The 16,389-nt window shown below is 32.7% G+C and overlaps 1 protein-coding gene across 8 annotated transcripts in view; it reads right to left on the reverse strand.

Annotated features, from left to right (window-relative positions):
• Positions 1-16,389, reverse strand: part of LOC149409637 (uncharacterized) — a 135,074-nt gene that overhangs the window by 4,130 nt on the left and 114,555 nt on the right. For 6 of the 8 annotated variants that reach the window (XM_089649620.1, XM_089649622.1, XM_089649621.1 and 3 more), the window contains 3 exons: positions 15,520-15,574; positions 13,874-13,971; positions 4,994-5,144 (listed from right to left, as the gene is read on the reverse strand). In XM_089649620.1, coding sequence (XP_089505746.1) covers positions 5,036-5,144; positions 13,874-13,971; positions 15,520-15,574 — 262 coding nt within the window. In that variant the 3' untranslated portion in view covers positions 4,994-5,035. Of the gene's footprint in view, positions 1-3,617; positions 3,680-4,993; positions 5,145-13,873; positions 13,972-15,519; positions 15,575-16,389 lie in introns of all 8 variants that reach the window. The other 2 variants (XM_089649624.1, XM_089649623.1) reach the window with 2 other exon arrangements.

A 16,389-nucleotide genomic window follows, 5' to 3' on the forward strand; every position in this document is an offset into this window, starting at 1 on the left:
TTAAATTTATTCAAACAAAAACTGTGGCAGAATGAAACTAACAGAATCACATGCGACAGTTGCTAGAATAGAAAGAGGAATAACGGAATTATCCTAAAACAACAATAATGAAATATGACAACAGGTAAAATGGTGAGCTCTAGCAAGCTAGACAGCGGTACAGAAACTGAGTGTAAGAGTGAGATAACCGAACACGTCAGTGTACAAAGCTTGGCGCTCGAGTGTAGGCACGCAAAACTACGGCAGATTATAGTAAATGCCGGATAATCGAGCGGCCAAGTACTGTAATATTTTACTGGCTGGTTTTTCTTAGAACACAAAGTTGAATTTTTGCTGAGCGCTGACGCATTGTTTTATAAATGTTTTTAGACACTTTGCAGTAGCAGCCAACGGGTTAAAATGGTAAACAAAACATTCAGAGTTATATTGTGAAAATAATAATGTACAATTTGGTAAAATAACTAATCACACTGATACACAAATAATTTATTATAATATCGTTGCTTTGAATCCATTACTATTTGTCGAGACTAATATTTCTGCACTGTCAGAAATAAAATTCTACGAAGTATCAACATTGATGAATGAACTATTAGATAAGGCGTGTAATACAAATTTTAAAGATAGATGTGGCCCACTTTTGAGTAATTTCATAACACAAATACGTATTGAATTCCATTGCAATTTTTTGAAATTATCTATGAAAAGATAACGAATATGACATTTTTATTTTGAAATTATCTATGAAAAGATAACAAGTATGACATTTGATTTTGATAAAATGGATTCGCATCAACTATATTATAAAACACAAATATTATGAAAAGATTAAAGTTATGAACAATTTTGTACATAATATTAACATATTTACTCATACAAACAGATTAAGAAAATAAATATGAAAATTATATTTTGTAGAATAAAATAATTATGTATCAGAAATTGTGACCGGATAACTCATCAAAATGACAATTCAACACACCTATAAATAGTGTTATAAAGTTATGAAAAGTAATGAAACAGTTTTTTTTTCATCACTTTTAATGACTTTATATCACCTTTTAAAGGTGTGTTGAATTGTCATTTTGAGGAGTTATAATGGAATAAATATAATAAATACACCAAAAAATTTAAACATGCTTGTGATTATACCTACTTAGGGCCAGTTGTTTCACAGAAATTCAAATGTAACGTTGTCATCAAATGACCGTTCAGCGCTATTTTGTTTGTTTTTGACATTTGAAAGGTCCTCGTTAAACGCCGATACTAGTTGTGTATCAGCTTTCCATCAAATTGTAGTAATTGCTTAACAAAATGATAATTGTCCTCTTCTGTTGATCACAATTTGTTCAAAAGCTGAAACGAACTTCGAATCGGCATTTAACATTTCAACTGGCAAAAAAAACAAAATAGCGCTGAATGGAGGTTACATTTGAACAGAAACATAATGCAGCTATTTAACAAAGCAAACTATCATACCTTGCTTATAAATATATCAGTTATGTTTGGAAAAAGCACTCCTTCCTCTAAATATAGTAAACTACTACAGTTTTAAACCACTGTAGTACTTTTATCACTGTTCCCATTACAAAATTCTAAACTGTATTTCTGCTAAATTTTTACATGCAAAATAACACAACACTCAAAAACATAGCTGTGAATCTAATTTAATGTATATCTACCATAAAATATTTGATGCTAAAATGTATATCTGCCATAAAATATTTGATGCTAAAATGTATATCTGCCATAAAATATTTGATGCTAAAATGTATATCTGCCATAAAATATTTGATGCTAAAATGTATATCTGCCATAAAATATTTGATGCTAAAATGTATATCTGCCATAAAATATTTGATGCTAAAATGTATATCTGCTATAAAATATTTGATGCTAAAATGTATATTTGCTATAAAATGTTTGAAACTAAAATGTATATATGCCATAAAATATTTGATGCTAAAATGTATATCTGCCATAAAATATTTGATGGTAAAATGTATATCTGCCATAAAATATTTGATGGTAAAATGTATATCTGCCATAAAATATTTGATGGTAAAATGTATATCTGCCATAAAATATTTGATGGTAAAATGTATATCTGCCATAAAATATTTGATGGTAAAATGTATATCTGCCATAAAATATTTGATGCTAAAATGTATATCTGCCATAAAATATTTGATGGTAAAATGTATATCTGCCATAAAATATTTGATGCTAAAATGTATATCTGCTATAAAATATTTGATGCTAAAATGTATATTTGCTATAAAATGTTTGAAACTAAAATGTATATCTGCTATAAAATATTTGACGTTTAAATGTATATCTGCCATAAAATATTTGATGCTAAAATGTATATCTGCTATATAAAATATTTGATGCTAAAATGTATATCTGCTATAAAATATTTGATGCTAAAATGTATATTTGCTATAAAATGTTTGAAACTAAAATGTATATCTGCTATAAAATATTTGACGTTTAAATGTATATCTGCCATAAAATATTTGATGCTAAAATGTATATCTGCTATATAAAATATTTGATGCTAAAATGTATATCTGCTATATAAAATATTTGATGCTAAAATGTATATCTGCCATAAAATATTTGATGCTAAAATGTATATCTGCCATAAAATATTTGATGCTAAAATGTATATTTGCTATAAAATGTTTGAAACTAAAATGTATATATGCCATAAAATATTTGATGCTAAAATGTATATCTGCCATAAAATATTTGATGGTAAAATGTATATCTGCCATAAAATATTTGATGCTAAAATGTATATCTGCCATAAAATATTTGATGGTAAAATGTATATCTGCCATAAAATATTTGATGCTAAAATGTATATCTGCTATAAAATATTTGATGCTAAAATGTATATTTGCTATAAAATGTTTGAAACTAAAATGTATATATGCCATAAAATATTTGATGCTAAAATGTATATCTGCCATAAAATATTTGATGGTAAAATGTATATCTGCCATAAAATATTTGATGCTAAAATGTATATCTGCCATAAAATATTTGATGGTAAAATGTATATCTGCCATAAAATATTTGATGCTAAAATGTATATCTGCTATAAAATATTTGATGCTAAAATGTATATTTGCTATAAAATGTTTGAAACTAAAATGTATATCTGCTATAAAATATTTGACGTTTAAATGTATATCTGCCATAAAATATTTGATGCTAAAATGTATATCTGCTATATAAAATATTTGATGCTAAAATGTATATCTGCTATAAAATATTTGATGCTAAAATGTATGTTATCTTTTGCAAATTATGTTTTGGGTAAATTGTAATGCATTAGCAGATAATGTGTACAAGTAGAATAGCTAGTTATATTTAGAGAATTTTTTTTTTCATAATAGCCCTAAGGATGCGCAGGCGAATAATCAAACAAATAGGTAAATATAATCAAATAAATAGGTAAATCAAACTAAAATTTCACCAACATAACAACAACACACAACAAAGACAAGAATCAAATCACACAGACAACACAATAACGCAAACATAACAATGACACAACAGAAACAAAAACAATTCAGACAATAACAAGACAAAGACATTCCCAATACCTCCACCAAAGAAACTGCGGTAACTGGACTACTATCATTCGTTCAGTACTGGCAATAAAGACCTGTGAAAATTACACAATTTGTTTATTAAACATAATATGTTATTTTACACAACTTGTTTACAATACCCGTGTTAATGACACAATTTGTTTATTTCACATGTTAAGTTGGTTTTGTGTACTGTAAAGGGATCATTACACTTTAACCAAAACATATTATCACCTATTATAACATGTGTGTACCCAAATCTTCAAGTCCAATTCAGCCTTGTGTGCTTGTAGGATGTTTCCCTGGTAAAGGGAAGGAGTAAGAGTAGTTTGGTAAGGAGACGAATAGAGTAAGTGAAAGGATGAGAGATGGAATAAGGGAAAGGGAGATGGACAATGGTAAGGTTATACTTAAGAGTTACAGGGAAATCTCGTTCCTCGAATAACCGTTTTCCCGCATGTCCTGAATTAATTGCATACAAAACTCACAAAAGTAAGTACATAATTTTTTGTACTATTTTACTTGATCGATCACTGCCAGCTGCTGCTGTTGACTTTGGTTATCGTTAGATATTCAAACACAGCTGTGTGCACGGTTATTTTTTTACTTTCTTGTTTTTGAGCATTTCAACTTAAAAATGAACTGTTTGGTGAGAAAAGTGCAAGAACACTTGTAGCTCAGGATAAGCTGTAACATATCACTCCTCTTTAAAATGACACTTGGTTCACATGAATCGGAAAATTATACTCTGAGATACAATCTCGTCAATGTGAAAAATAGAAAATTGTGGGTGGCTTTGTGCATGCACAGCATCACGTCTGATCGCCACAAATGTTGGAGCGGTACTGGCAGAAACTTTCATCCTTCCTCTTAAAAACTAGACTAAGATGGTAACGATACGTTTATTTTTAACCAAGTTATTTAAGTTGAAAATTAACTTCAATGGAAATTGAAACTCATTTGGATACAATTGCCTCCCGATACCCGACATTGATTTTAAAGATTTTTTCATGTCAAAAGGTCCCATACTTTGAGACCACGAAAACATTTCAAACAGACGACAAGTACGAATCTAGCAAAACCAATTATCTTATTATGTATACCAAAGATATTATTTTTTTAATCAATGGTATTGATTAAATATTATTAATTGGTATTGACCAAATTTTGCTTCGTAATCGACTGGTTAGGAACCCTTGGGGTAAGACGAAGGGTAACTTGAAGGGTAAGGGTTAGATGAAGGGAAGGATAATTTGAAGGATTTTGAACAAATTTTTGAGTTATAATATGTAGCGTTAGTGTACAATATTATATTAAAATCTCCAACATTAGAAAGCGTTAGATCAGCTTCTCTGTCACCTGCAAATAATACCAAGCTAAAAACTTACAATGGCGACAATACTAAATACAGTATACTGTGGAGTGTGAGGTTAGTTTGTGGGTAGCTCTTCGACAATGTCCTCCAGCTTTGTCATTGGGGACACCACGGTGGAACACCAGGAAATATACGGGTTGGGGTGTGCCAAAATGGTTCCGTCCCTTCAAAGTATCATAAATATTGATGTATTACAGTGTAATGAATGAACTTATAAGGACTGTACAAATCTCAAGAATGTACAACAATTGAATTTGGGAGCCACCTCTGGGCTGGAGCCCCAAAATACTTGATACACCTACTTGATTCTGTGCAAAGGAGGGCGGTCCGTCTGATTGATAATCCATTGTTAACAGACCGATTTCCATCTCTAATGCACAGACGTAATGTAGGCGTGCTGAGTCTGTTCTACAGATATTTTAATGGGGCCTGCTCTAAGGAGCTACCAGCATTAATCCCCCGTGCACCGGTTCATATAGCTACAGACATGAGCAGAACACTTGTTCACTTCAAGAGAATGGGTCTTTTCTTCGACTCGTTTTGTGTAAGTCGGCTCATATGTAGAATAAGCTACTGGTATCTGTTTTTCGTCCTTAAATAAATCCCTTTTTACAGCCCCTACCTTAACCCGCCCCACAACGCTGCCCAACCGGGTGGCAATATAGTTCCCATGTCTTTACACTGTACAGACAGGGGGGGCTCTTGTGAGGTGACACATAAAAAAAGGACTCAGTATCTAATACCAGCTCAAGTATCGGGGCTCCATAGGAACCCAAGTAACTCTGGCGCACAAGAAACTGGGCGTCTTGTGTCAATGGCGACCAGCTGCTAACCATATATTGTGTCAAGCATTTTCAACAGTTGTCTTTGGAGGCCACCTCTAAGCTGGAGCTCGCAAATACTTGATAACCCAATCACCCATAGAAATTTTCACGACACAAATGTAAAATAAAGAGATTTGAGTTTTTTGCGAAAATAGCCCAATGGGTTGAGCCTAAAATTTAAAGTGATTTTTTTTATAGGAATGTATCAGTACACTGAAAAATATGTAAGTATGATTTATGTATTTACACTACACAGGAGAATATTACATGTCCCCTGGTGTCTACGCCATCTGTGAGAATTACATAATAATAAATAAATAAACAATAAAGAAGATGAATAATATTTGATATTTGATCAACGAAATGGAATCATTTTAAATAAGAAACAAATAAATTTCGTAAAAGGAACTAACGACACGCAATTTTGATTTTTATTTCAAAGTGTGCAGTACTTATATTAAGGTTCATTTACTGTACACCTCTCATTGGCACTTATTAAGTTCCAGTAGGATGTAAGTGACAAAATTAATTCAGACAAATATAGATTTTTTTTCAATTGTGATATGCTTGCATACCTTGAAGTTGCAAGAATCTTTGCGTTAATTTTTCAAAAAGATTCCTTCTCAGTGAGCAAAGAGTGATTGATTTAAAAATTTAGGCAAAGCATTTATAATAAACTCCAGTTCTAATCCCAGTTGTCCCATCAAATCAGCAATTAGCGCTAATTAATTTTTTTTTAGACATTTGCCACAAAAACGGTCCCCGTTAACTTCCAATTCTCGGCGTGTCAGTATTGAATCTAATTTTGATGAGTTACGCTTGACGGTTAGTCAAACAACTCAAATTTAAAATTGATCGAAAGCGTACGTGCCGAGAATGGATCATTTTGAAGTGTCAGTGCTGAATCCAAATTTGAAAACCGTTTTGCTAGACGGTTGATCAAACAAACAAAATGAAATTTTTTTTCAAAAAATGTGTGGCGAGAATTTACAATTAACGGCGACCATTAATCAAGTGGCTGACAAGCATAACAACATGACAGTTGTACTTTTCTACTGATCACAATTTGTTCAAAAGCTGAAACGGGTCTAGAATCGTTGATTTAACAGGGACCTATAAAATGCCTAAAAAAAACAAAATTGCCCAATTCGTTACAAAGCTACATTGGAATATCTGTAAAACATAAAAACATTCCTCTAAAATAGATTTTTGTTGAACAATTTAAATTGTTTATAAATAATAACTTTAAAATAATTATAATTCTACAACCAATATATTATATTTGAGTCGTCGACTTGCAAAACCCTCTCTGGAAATTTCGGCTGTTTCCGATACATTTAAAGTAAATTTAAAACAAATAAATAATTATTGAAAAAGAAGAAGATAATACTGATAAATCTAAACAAAATAAGACACAGAAAAAATAAAAAGATAAAGGTCACAACTTCGAACCCAGGATCTCTTGTTTTACTTGACCATTGGGACCTATTGTTTAAATGTCATATTTGTCAATATAATATTTCAAATGAAAAATTAACAATATCATCATGCAACTACTTTTTCCCACTTATTTGACAGCTACCTTTTTATTTTATATATTTCATGTTTCGTTTAGTATATTACCTTCAAAATAAGTTAAAAAGAAAAAGTCATTCATAAATAAATTATTAATATTTTTCGCTAAATATCAAAACATGTTAATATTTAGCATAAAAAGGATTTTTTAATATAAAATTTTCCAAACAGTTTTTCCTGACATCTACAGATTTCCGATAATTTCCAGAACGGGTTTTGCAAGTCGACAACTCATATTATGTATTTCTAGAAAGAAGCAGACATCCACATAAAAGAATTAGAAAAAACAACTGAAAGTACCTGTTTGTCCCGAAATAATTGTTGGAAAAAGACCTGGCAACCGAAATTAATGAAATACAATTAATTAAAAAACGATGCGGCAACAAATCTCACCGAATTTTCAGGCTTCCAATTGCAACCAAGTTAAGCAATAATAATTACAGAATTAAAACACCAAACAAACAAATTGATGTAGTCAGTTTTCAAGAATAAAGATTACAAACATTACTTGTAATTCTAAAATATAATTTTTTTAACATTTTGTTGCAGGTTGTTCATTTTATGTGTTTGGTGTAAAAATTTATAGAAACCTCTATTATTTGAATACTTTTATAAACGTTTAGCGTTTATCCACGTTGTAAGATCATGGGATATTATAACTACAATAAAAAAAGACCAATTAAAATTTTAGGTAATGGGTAGGTTCCTCCTTTATCGCCTGTCTGAATTATTCTTCGCACAAGCAGTTCTAATGTTGAAAATGACACTTCATTTTTAGAAATCATTGAATGTCAATTATTTCATGCACATCATTGACAGTATGTGTGACGATGAAACTGACATTAATTACTGTTATGTGATGACCATCATTCAGATATTATGTTACATTGCTTGAAATAGTTTTGGCAATCTATAGTTACAATACATTGCACATAAGCAATATAACGCATTAACCTAGTAATCTAAAACAAACAAAAAAACATTGGCAAAAGCTCTTAAAAGCTATTTCCTCAGCAGTTTTATTATTTTCTTTGGAACTCCAAAATAACTTCTGCGTTTATTTATCTTAATGTATCTATGTTGTCTTGTCTTAAATATAACGTTGTCTTTCCCGAAATGAGTTTTGTAAATTCACTGGGAATAATACATTTTAACTTATTATTTTGTAATGTATTATTTTGTAATAAATAAATAATGACCAGATCTGAACAAATCTACTTTAGGTTGTCATAATCCCACAGTTGAAACCATGTGCGGTATTGCTACATAATAAAAAAATACAGTGTGGTATGAAACTATGTAGAATTAATGCAACATCTTTAGCTTTACATTTTGTCAACATGTTGCTTAACCTTATTCACGCTATCGTAACAACACGTAACAATACGGTAAAAAATCATCATTGATCAATGTATCAACCCTTGTTACAGAAATTTTGAAAAACCTGAGTTAGTGACCAAAAATTAAATAAATAATATCTTTAATCTTTTGTAAGTATTCAAAGATAGAGACCTCTTTTGGAAATGGGTTAAGAATGGATTATTTATTAAAAACATGAGATGGTGTGCTATGTACAAAATATAACAAATATACAATACTTTATTGGGCCAATATACTGTGTTCAATCTGTCGAATATGAATTGCGTCTTAGATCCTTCGTTCATAGGGATACGCAGGAATCCGATACTTGATGATTTAAATAGCTTGGAGTCTAATGCCAAATATCTGCGCGGAGTTTCGTACACAGGTACACGTTGCCGACATTTTGTAAACTCATCGGTGACGTCAGTCTCCCGCGACAACTGTGCGATGTCATGGTCACTCTCTTCGCCGAGTCTTGTGTCAGGTATTTTGTAACAATGCATGAGTTTTAGTTCGATGCTGGTAACAAAGCAGTCAACCAAGAAGAACATGATATAAAAATGACAGCTACAGCAACTGTTTGATTGTAAGTGAGGTTATGAAAGTATTCTAGTTGTAACGTTTCCAGAATTCAACGATGGTGGAAACTTGAGTCTTATTATTTCAGTAGCGACGTGTAAAAATCTAGATTGCAATCAGTATATTGACCCATTTAAATTGGGCTTAACACACATATAAGAAATGAGTCGTTGACTTGCAAAACCTGCTCTGGAAATTTCTGCTAGTTCTAATACATTCACAAAAAGTGAGGAAATTGAAAATTAATAAATTATTATTATTTTTCGATAAATATCAGACGAATAATGGAAAATTATGTTGATATTTAGTATAAAAGGAATATTTAAAGAGTTCCAAACAGTTTTTCCGAAAAATTCCAGAGGGGTTTTTGCAAATTGACGACTCAAATACATTAAAGGAATAAATAGGTACTTTTATAAACACATTATTTGAAATTTTGCATAAGCAATAGAATAAATAAAAAAAATGTAGGTAATTTGCAAAGCAATAATAAATTAGAAAGAATTTGGCTGTATAAGTGTGAATATTCTTGTATTTAAATATCTTGTGCTACTAAATACATAGTAGGTTAATGTAATAAAATGTTGTAGCTGCATAGGTTATAGTGAATTAATTATGTGATACAATGTTGTGAATACATATAATGTGTAAAGGTAACTTATGTTGAAGTGGTATAGGTTGTATTAAAACTATGGTGGGATTGCATAGGTTGTAAAGGATATGTTGAGGTGGCATATAAGATATGCTGTGATGTAATATGTAGATTAAGCCAAGGATGTTTTGAAGCTGAATAGGTCATACTAAGGATGTGTTGTGGCGGAAAAGGTTACATTGAGGATACGCTGAGAAGGCATAGATTACCCTAAGGATTTGTTGAGATCGCATAGGTTATACTGAGAATATGTTGAGATGGCATAGATTATACTCCAGATATGTTGTGATGTAATAGGTTAAACCAAGGATATGTTGAAGATGAATAGGTTGTACTAAGGATATATTGTGGCGGAAAGGTTATATTGAGGATATGTTGAGAAGACATAGGTTATACTAAGTGTTGGGAAGTAAGAGCTTCATAGATGCACGCACAGATGGCAGTGCATAGAGCTTGCGTGGAAGTCCGCAAGATGGAGCCAGTGGCCAGTAGTCGTCAGGGCCAGTGGGAAGGCTCTCAGAGAAACTTACTGTTTCAGATTCCAATTAGCCAGCTTCTAGTTAGGTCGACTATCAAGTCACCAATATAATAAGCGGAGTATTAATAAATCCCTGATTAATCTAAAAGAACCAATTATTTATAAAACTCCTTCCACAATGAGTTGGAGATCTGTTTGTACGAACACAACACTAAGAATATGTTGAGATAGCATAGATTATATTGAGAATATGTTGAGGTGGCAAAGATTAAACACGGAGAAGTTTAGGTGGCATAGATTATACTTGATATGTTGTGATGTAATAGGATAAACCAAGGATATGTTTAAGCTGAATAGGTGGTACTAAGGTTATGTTGCGGCAGAAAGGTTATATTGAGTATATGTTGTGATGTAATAGATTAAACCAGTCATACTCAACCTGCGGCCCGCGGGCCGCATGCGGCCCGCCGAGCTATTTTGTGCGGCCCTCAATACATTTAATATCAGGAACATGATTTACAAAATCTGGCATTCAATATCACGTTAATGTGAGATTAATTGCGACTTTGACGTACAGACATTGAAATCCGAAGAGGATAGTATAAGTATAATATACTATCTATATAATATTACTGCACACCATAACTGCACACGCTATGCAACACATAAATTTTTGACAGTTCTAAAGTTAAATGGTTACCAGTGTTACTACCAACGAAAATTTTTTGCGGCCGGAAATTTTCGAAAATGGAATTCCGTAGCTCCCCCCCCCCCCCACGGATTTCGAAAAATTGTTGTGGGGAATTACAACAATTTTTGTTTTTGGCTGTGCGGAATTTTTTTTCAAGTCAAGTTCTGTAACAACCCCCCCCCCATGGATTTCAAATATTTTGTGGGGAGCACTCATTGTGAACTTCTGTCGTGGGGAATTATTATTCTACAGATATTCTCTAACAACCCCCCCCCCCCCATGGATTTCAATTATTTTACGGGGAGCACTCATTTTGATTTTTTTGTGGGGAATTATTATGTCTTACAGAAATTCTCTAACAACCCCCCCCCCCCCATGGATTTCGAATAATAAAAGGGGGAATCAAGCTCACACCGCTGGCAACACTGACCAGCATAGTGTTGCGGCCCGCCTAGCTTTATAAACATATGAATTTGGCCCGCAGAAGAAAAAGGTTGAGTATCACTGGATTAAACCAATGATATATTGAAGCTGAATAAGTTGTTCTAAGGGTATGTTGTGGCGGAAAGATTATATATTTATTGTTTTTGTGTTTAATTCGTAGAACTCCTTTTTTTTATTTTTTTATTTAAGGTAAATCAAATTTAATAATACGGAAAGGTTATATTAAGGATATGTTGAGAAGGCATAGGTTATACTAAGAATATGTTGAGATATCATAGATTATACTGAGAATATGTTGAGGTGGCATAGATTACACTTAAGATATGTTGTGATGTAATAGGATAGACTAAGGATATGTTGAAATTGATTAGATTATACATACTAAGTATATGTTGTGGCTGATATACTAGGGGTATGTTGAGGTGGCATAGGTTATGTATAGAATTACCAGATTTATGTTAAAGTTACATACTTAAAACAGTGCAACACACAAGTGAAGAAGATCCTTGAATAATTGTGATTTGTGGAATAAACATTCACGGAATAGTTTTGAAGTGAATCTAGAAAATATAATGGAAGAAACAGAAGACAGTAATATATTATTTATAAATTAAAAAAAACTTATATATATTAATTATACATATGGTTAAAAACCCATAAATTTTGTACCAGTAAAATAACATGGAATTAATTTTGTAGATTGGCCAATCAAAATAATTACCATGATAAAAGCTGTTTTGGCTCAAATCCCGGTGCCACCAATGCAGCTGAGCACGATTTTCACTCAGCAATTTAACATTATTCCACCACATGCATATTGTACAAACGATCATAAAAAAGGCTGAAATAAAATTGAGCAATCCTTTGCTAAGGGTAATTTTGACTTAACTTAGCAATTGCTCAGTTTTGTTTGGTGAAAGCGGCTTCTAATCGATTAGATCCCCAATCATCAACACTGTTCTAATTTTATAAACTTATTGATATTTCAATAGCTCCCACCAACTCAAATAGAAACATAATCATCCCAATATCGTCACATAATAAATAAATAAAATCTATAAGTCATAAACAATAAGTACAAAATATTATATAGGTATCTGTGTTTTTAGATCAAAATGTTATGATTATTGTAAAAGTAACATTTTTAAGGAGTTTACATAAGGGCGCGTATAAACAGGACATAATATTCGCGAGTTGAGCCACGAATTACAGGAAAGGAACAAAGAAACCGCAAGCGGCGTTCCTTTCCCATAATTTGCGGCTCGGCTTGCGCAGATTTTGTCCTGTTTATACGTAGCATAAGATCACACATATTTATATCTGTGATGACAATCAAAATAAGGTAATCTTGATTGAAAACACAATGTAATACTAAAAAATTTGTAGAATATAAAATATAGTATAAGTATAAGTGGTAAGTGATATAATATAAGTGTTAAGTGGTATCATATAAGTGTTAATGTCTCTACCCACTAGTGAAAAAATTCAAGTAAAAATATTGCGCTATGCATCATTCAATTGAAGATTTAAGTTATAATTCATTAAATAATCGTCAAATTACCTCTTCTATCCTAACATAAATACATTTTTCTATCAACTTCCATAACCCAATCTCCGTTCGAAACGTTGGCTAAAGAAAGAGATAGCGCAACACGGCATAATACCCCAAAAATATATCACTATAATATTATGGACATCTTAATATTTACCATAATCTTCTAATCCTATGGTCTAATTAGAAATTGGACCATGGAAACAGATAGAAATATGAATTCATATTAGGTTGAAAGAGGTGCAGTGTCGATTATTTGGCAATGTAGAGAATATTATTATTTACTTAAATGGAGACGATATACGTAAAGTTCCCGTTAGCACTTAACGGCCATAGGCCCATTGTGCTCTCCCATTTCACTTCATTCCTTTGAGTTTGTTTCCAGGTCCTGTGAGGGTTCCTGTTTCCCGCGTACAGAGGATCTGTCTTTGTTTGGGTTTTCTGAAGGCCTCACAAGAGTCCAACGACGTGGTCTCAGCTCTCCTTTCCACTCCCTTTAGTTTCCCCAAAGGCCCTTCATCGAAGATAACTTTTTTTTGGTTTGAATATTTTATTTTACCAAACCAGCCACATAGTCCAAGATGCGTCCCTGTATCTCGGAATCACTGATCATTTAGAGGTTAAATCTTCTATTGAGTCATGGTTTGTGCAATACTACATGAATTTTGACTCTTTAGTAGGGAGGACCTTAAGTGGTATATATAATATAATATAAGTGATGAGTGGTTGGACTTACAGTTCTATGGTCTGAATTGTGGACTGAGCGCAGTTGTGGAGTACTCGTACATGACAGTGCTTGTGGCATTGCATGAGGCAGTCTCGGCATTCGTATCCCTGGAAACATAAGTCAATTCATTATGCGGTTCAAATCTCATGTTAATCATGTACATTGCATGTAACTAACATAAACAAAGTCAGTTTTGTATATATGGCAAAACTACAAACTTTATCTGCAACACAAATGCAAGATTAGCCAGCCGACAATCCAGGAAGATATTGATGAGAGATGAGATATGTATTTATTTATGTCTATTCTTGAATACACGTTTTACATATTGCAGTACAGAGAAAAAAGTATAGAAAAAAGGTATAAAAAATGAAGAACATAGGTTGATTTAGGTAAAACTGTGTGTGTGTGATATTATATGTAACGTGAGCACCTCACTAGGAAAACCTGTGCTGAGGTGTTAACGTGTTTGTGATTAAGGGTGACAGATATTTATGTGTTGCGGTAGAAAGTTATTATTATTTTTTTTTTTTCACAGACATATATTGAAACATGAAAACACACTTTTATATATGAGTGTATGTATTTGTGGATAATTCTTGAAGAACGTGTATAATATTAAATTTTACTTATTATATTTTGGTTATGTTTGGTTTGGAATTATAATCTTTTGAATAAAGTGAATATCTTGATTTTTTATCCAGGCTACGATATGTTTTTTGAGAAAGTTTGTAGATGTGTTTGTAGTCAATAATTGTTTCAAAGTAATGGGCATACTGTTAAAAAGTTTGGTTGCGTAGTATTGAAAGTGTCTTTGTCCGTGTGTGGTGTGTGTTATCGGAATGTTCAGTGTTTTATTTGTTGAGGACCTGGTTTTTATTATGGCTTGTGCTTGATTTGTAATATGAAGATTATTATGGATGAGGTGTAGGAAAGCAGTTTTGGCGTATGTATATAGCACCTCATTGCATTGCTTCGAAAAATTTTTGACTGATACCAGTGTAGCTACTCTAAGTTGTTCTGAGTAAAACCTACAGAGAGAAGATTGCCAAAGATTCTACTTTCATATGGTGGGGGAGTCAGAGTAGTCTAATTCGTTGACCACATATTCGGTGGTCTACACCGCACATCGCAGATTGTTTAAAGCCCCACCAATGCATTATGTGGGCACAACGGCTATGGGAGCACCTTATAGATTTGATGGAGGACCAGAGTTTACGAGGCATAGAGAATCCAGACTGTGTACGAGATGGGCGTTTTCACATCAGCCGATTACCACTCAACTTTTCCACCTATCTTCTGGAGTGAGATCTATCCGGAGGAACCTCTCTCCTTCCATCCAGAAGGGTTATCGGGACTGGGATCGGCATGCTGGGTGAAAGATCATTCTCCGTTTGAGAGTGAAAGATCATTCCGGGTGAGAGATTATTCTCATCATCATTCTCCGACCTTCGTTCATTACTCAATGGTATTGTGCTTTTTTTGCAGAGCTTACTTGTATTCCGTCAGCGAGGGAATTCAAGTAAGCTAGATTGCCAATCAAAAAAGGTAGACAATTTTGGTAATGTTCATGGCTTTGGAAAGGTCTCTATGGTCAGATACAGGAGAAATGATTTTAGTTAAAGGTGTAGTTTGGTTGTTAGTTGTTTGCTTACCTGCTTTCCGATTCGCCTGGCAATGTTTTTCATACAGACTTGACACACCACGCTCCTAGAATATAAAGAAAATCGAATTTTTATGTGTACAATCTTAATATATAAAAATTCAGCCTACGTATGTTTGTACTCGCAAAACTCGAAAAGAAGTTGACTGATATTGCTGAAAAGTTTGTTCTTATTAGTGCCAGGAGTGTTTGGAGAGTGGTTTGAGTGGTATAAGAAGTCGGGGACACTCGAGGAACACTTAACACAATATCTCGATACTCTGATACAGAGTCGAATTAGAGTCGAATTAGAGTCGATGTAATGTGGTTTTTTAACAGTAACATTGTGGTATACAGTAGTGCACAGTGGAAGAAGTCGGAGACGGCCGCCAAAGACTTTAGCGATAGCGAAGAATTGCTGGATCCACTAGTATTCTGAATACTAGTGACGTGACAGAATAACTTCTGACGCCAAATCCGACAATGTAGCCACATTTCAGATCAAGCAACATAATATAACCTCAAAAATAAGAACCTAGGGCCTAAAAATTGCCTAGTTACTCCATAAAACCTCTAATTTTATAATTTAGCCGTTTTAATACACAAATTTGCATAAACATTAACATAAAATAAAATTCTATTACAAATAATGTTCAAATTGTTTTTTGACCCGGAGTTTTTATTTAAAGAGTTTGTGAGACAAACCCATAGTGAATGTACATACAAAACATAATAAATAATATGATTTAAGATTTTCACGGCCAAAAGTATTTTTGTTATTTGTTTTTGAGGTGTTATGCCGTGTTGCGCTAACTCCTTCTTTAGCCAACGTTTCGGACAACGTTACAGTATCCCTGATGATGAACATTATTGACACTGTAAC

Source organism: Hesperophylax consimilis, chromosome 30 (genome assembly GCF_061612785.1).
Source record: "Hesperophylax consimilis isolate HC1 chromosome 30, BYU_Hcon_1.0, whole genome shotgun sequence".
NCBI lineage: Eukaryota > Metazoa > Arthropoda > Insecta > Trichoptera > Limnephilidae > Hesperophylax > Hesperophylax consimilis.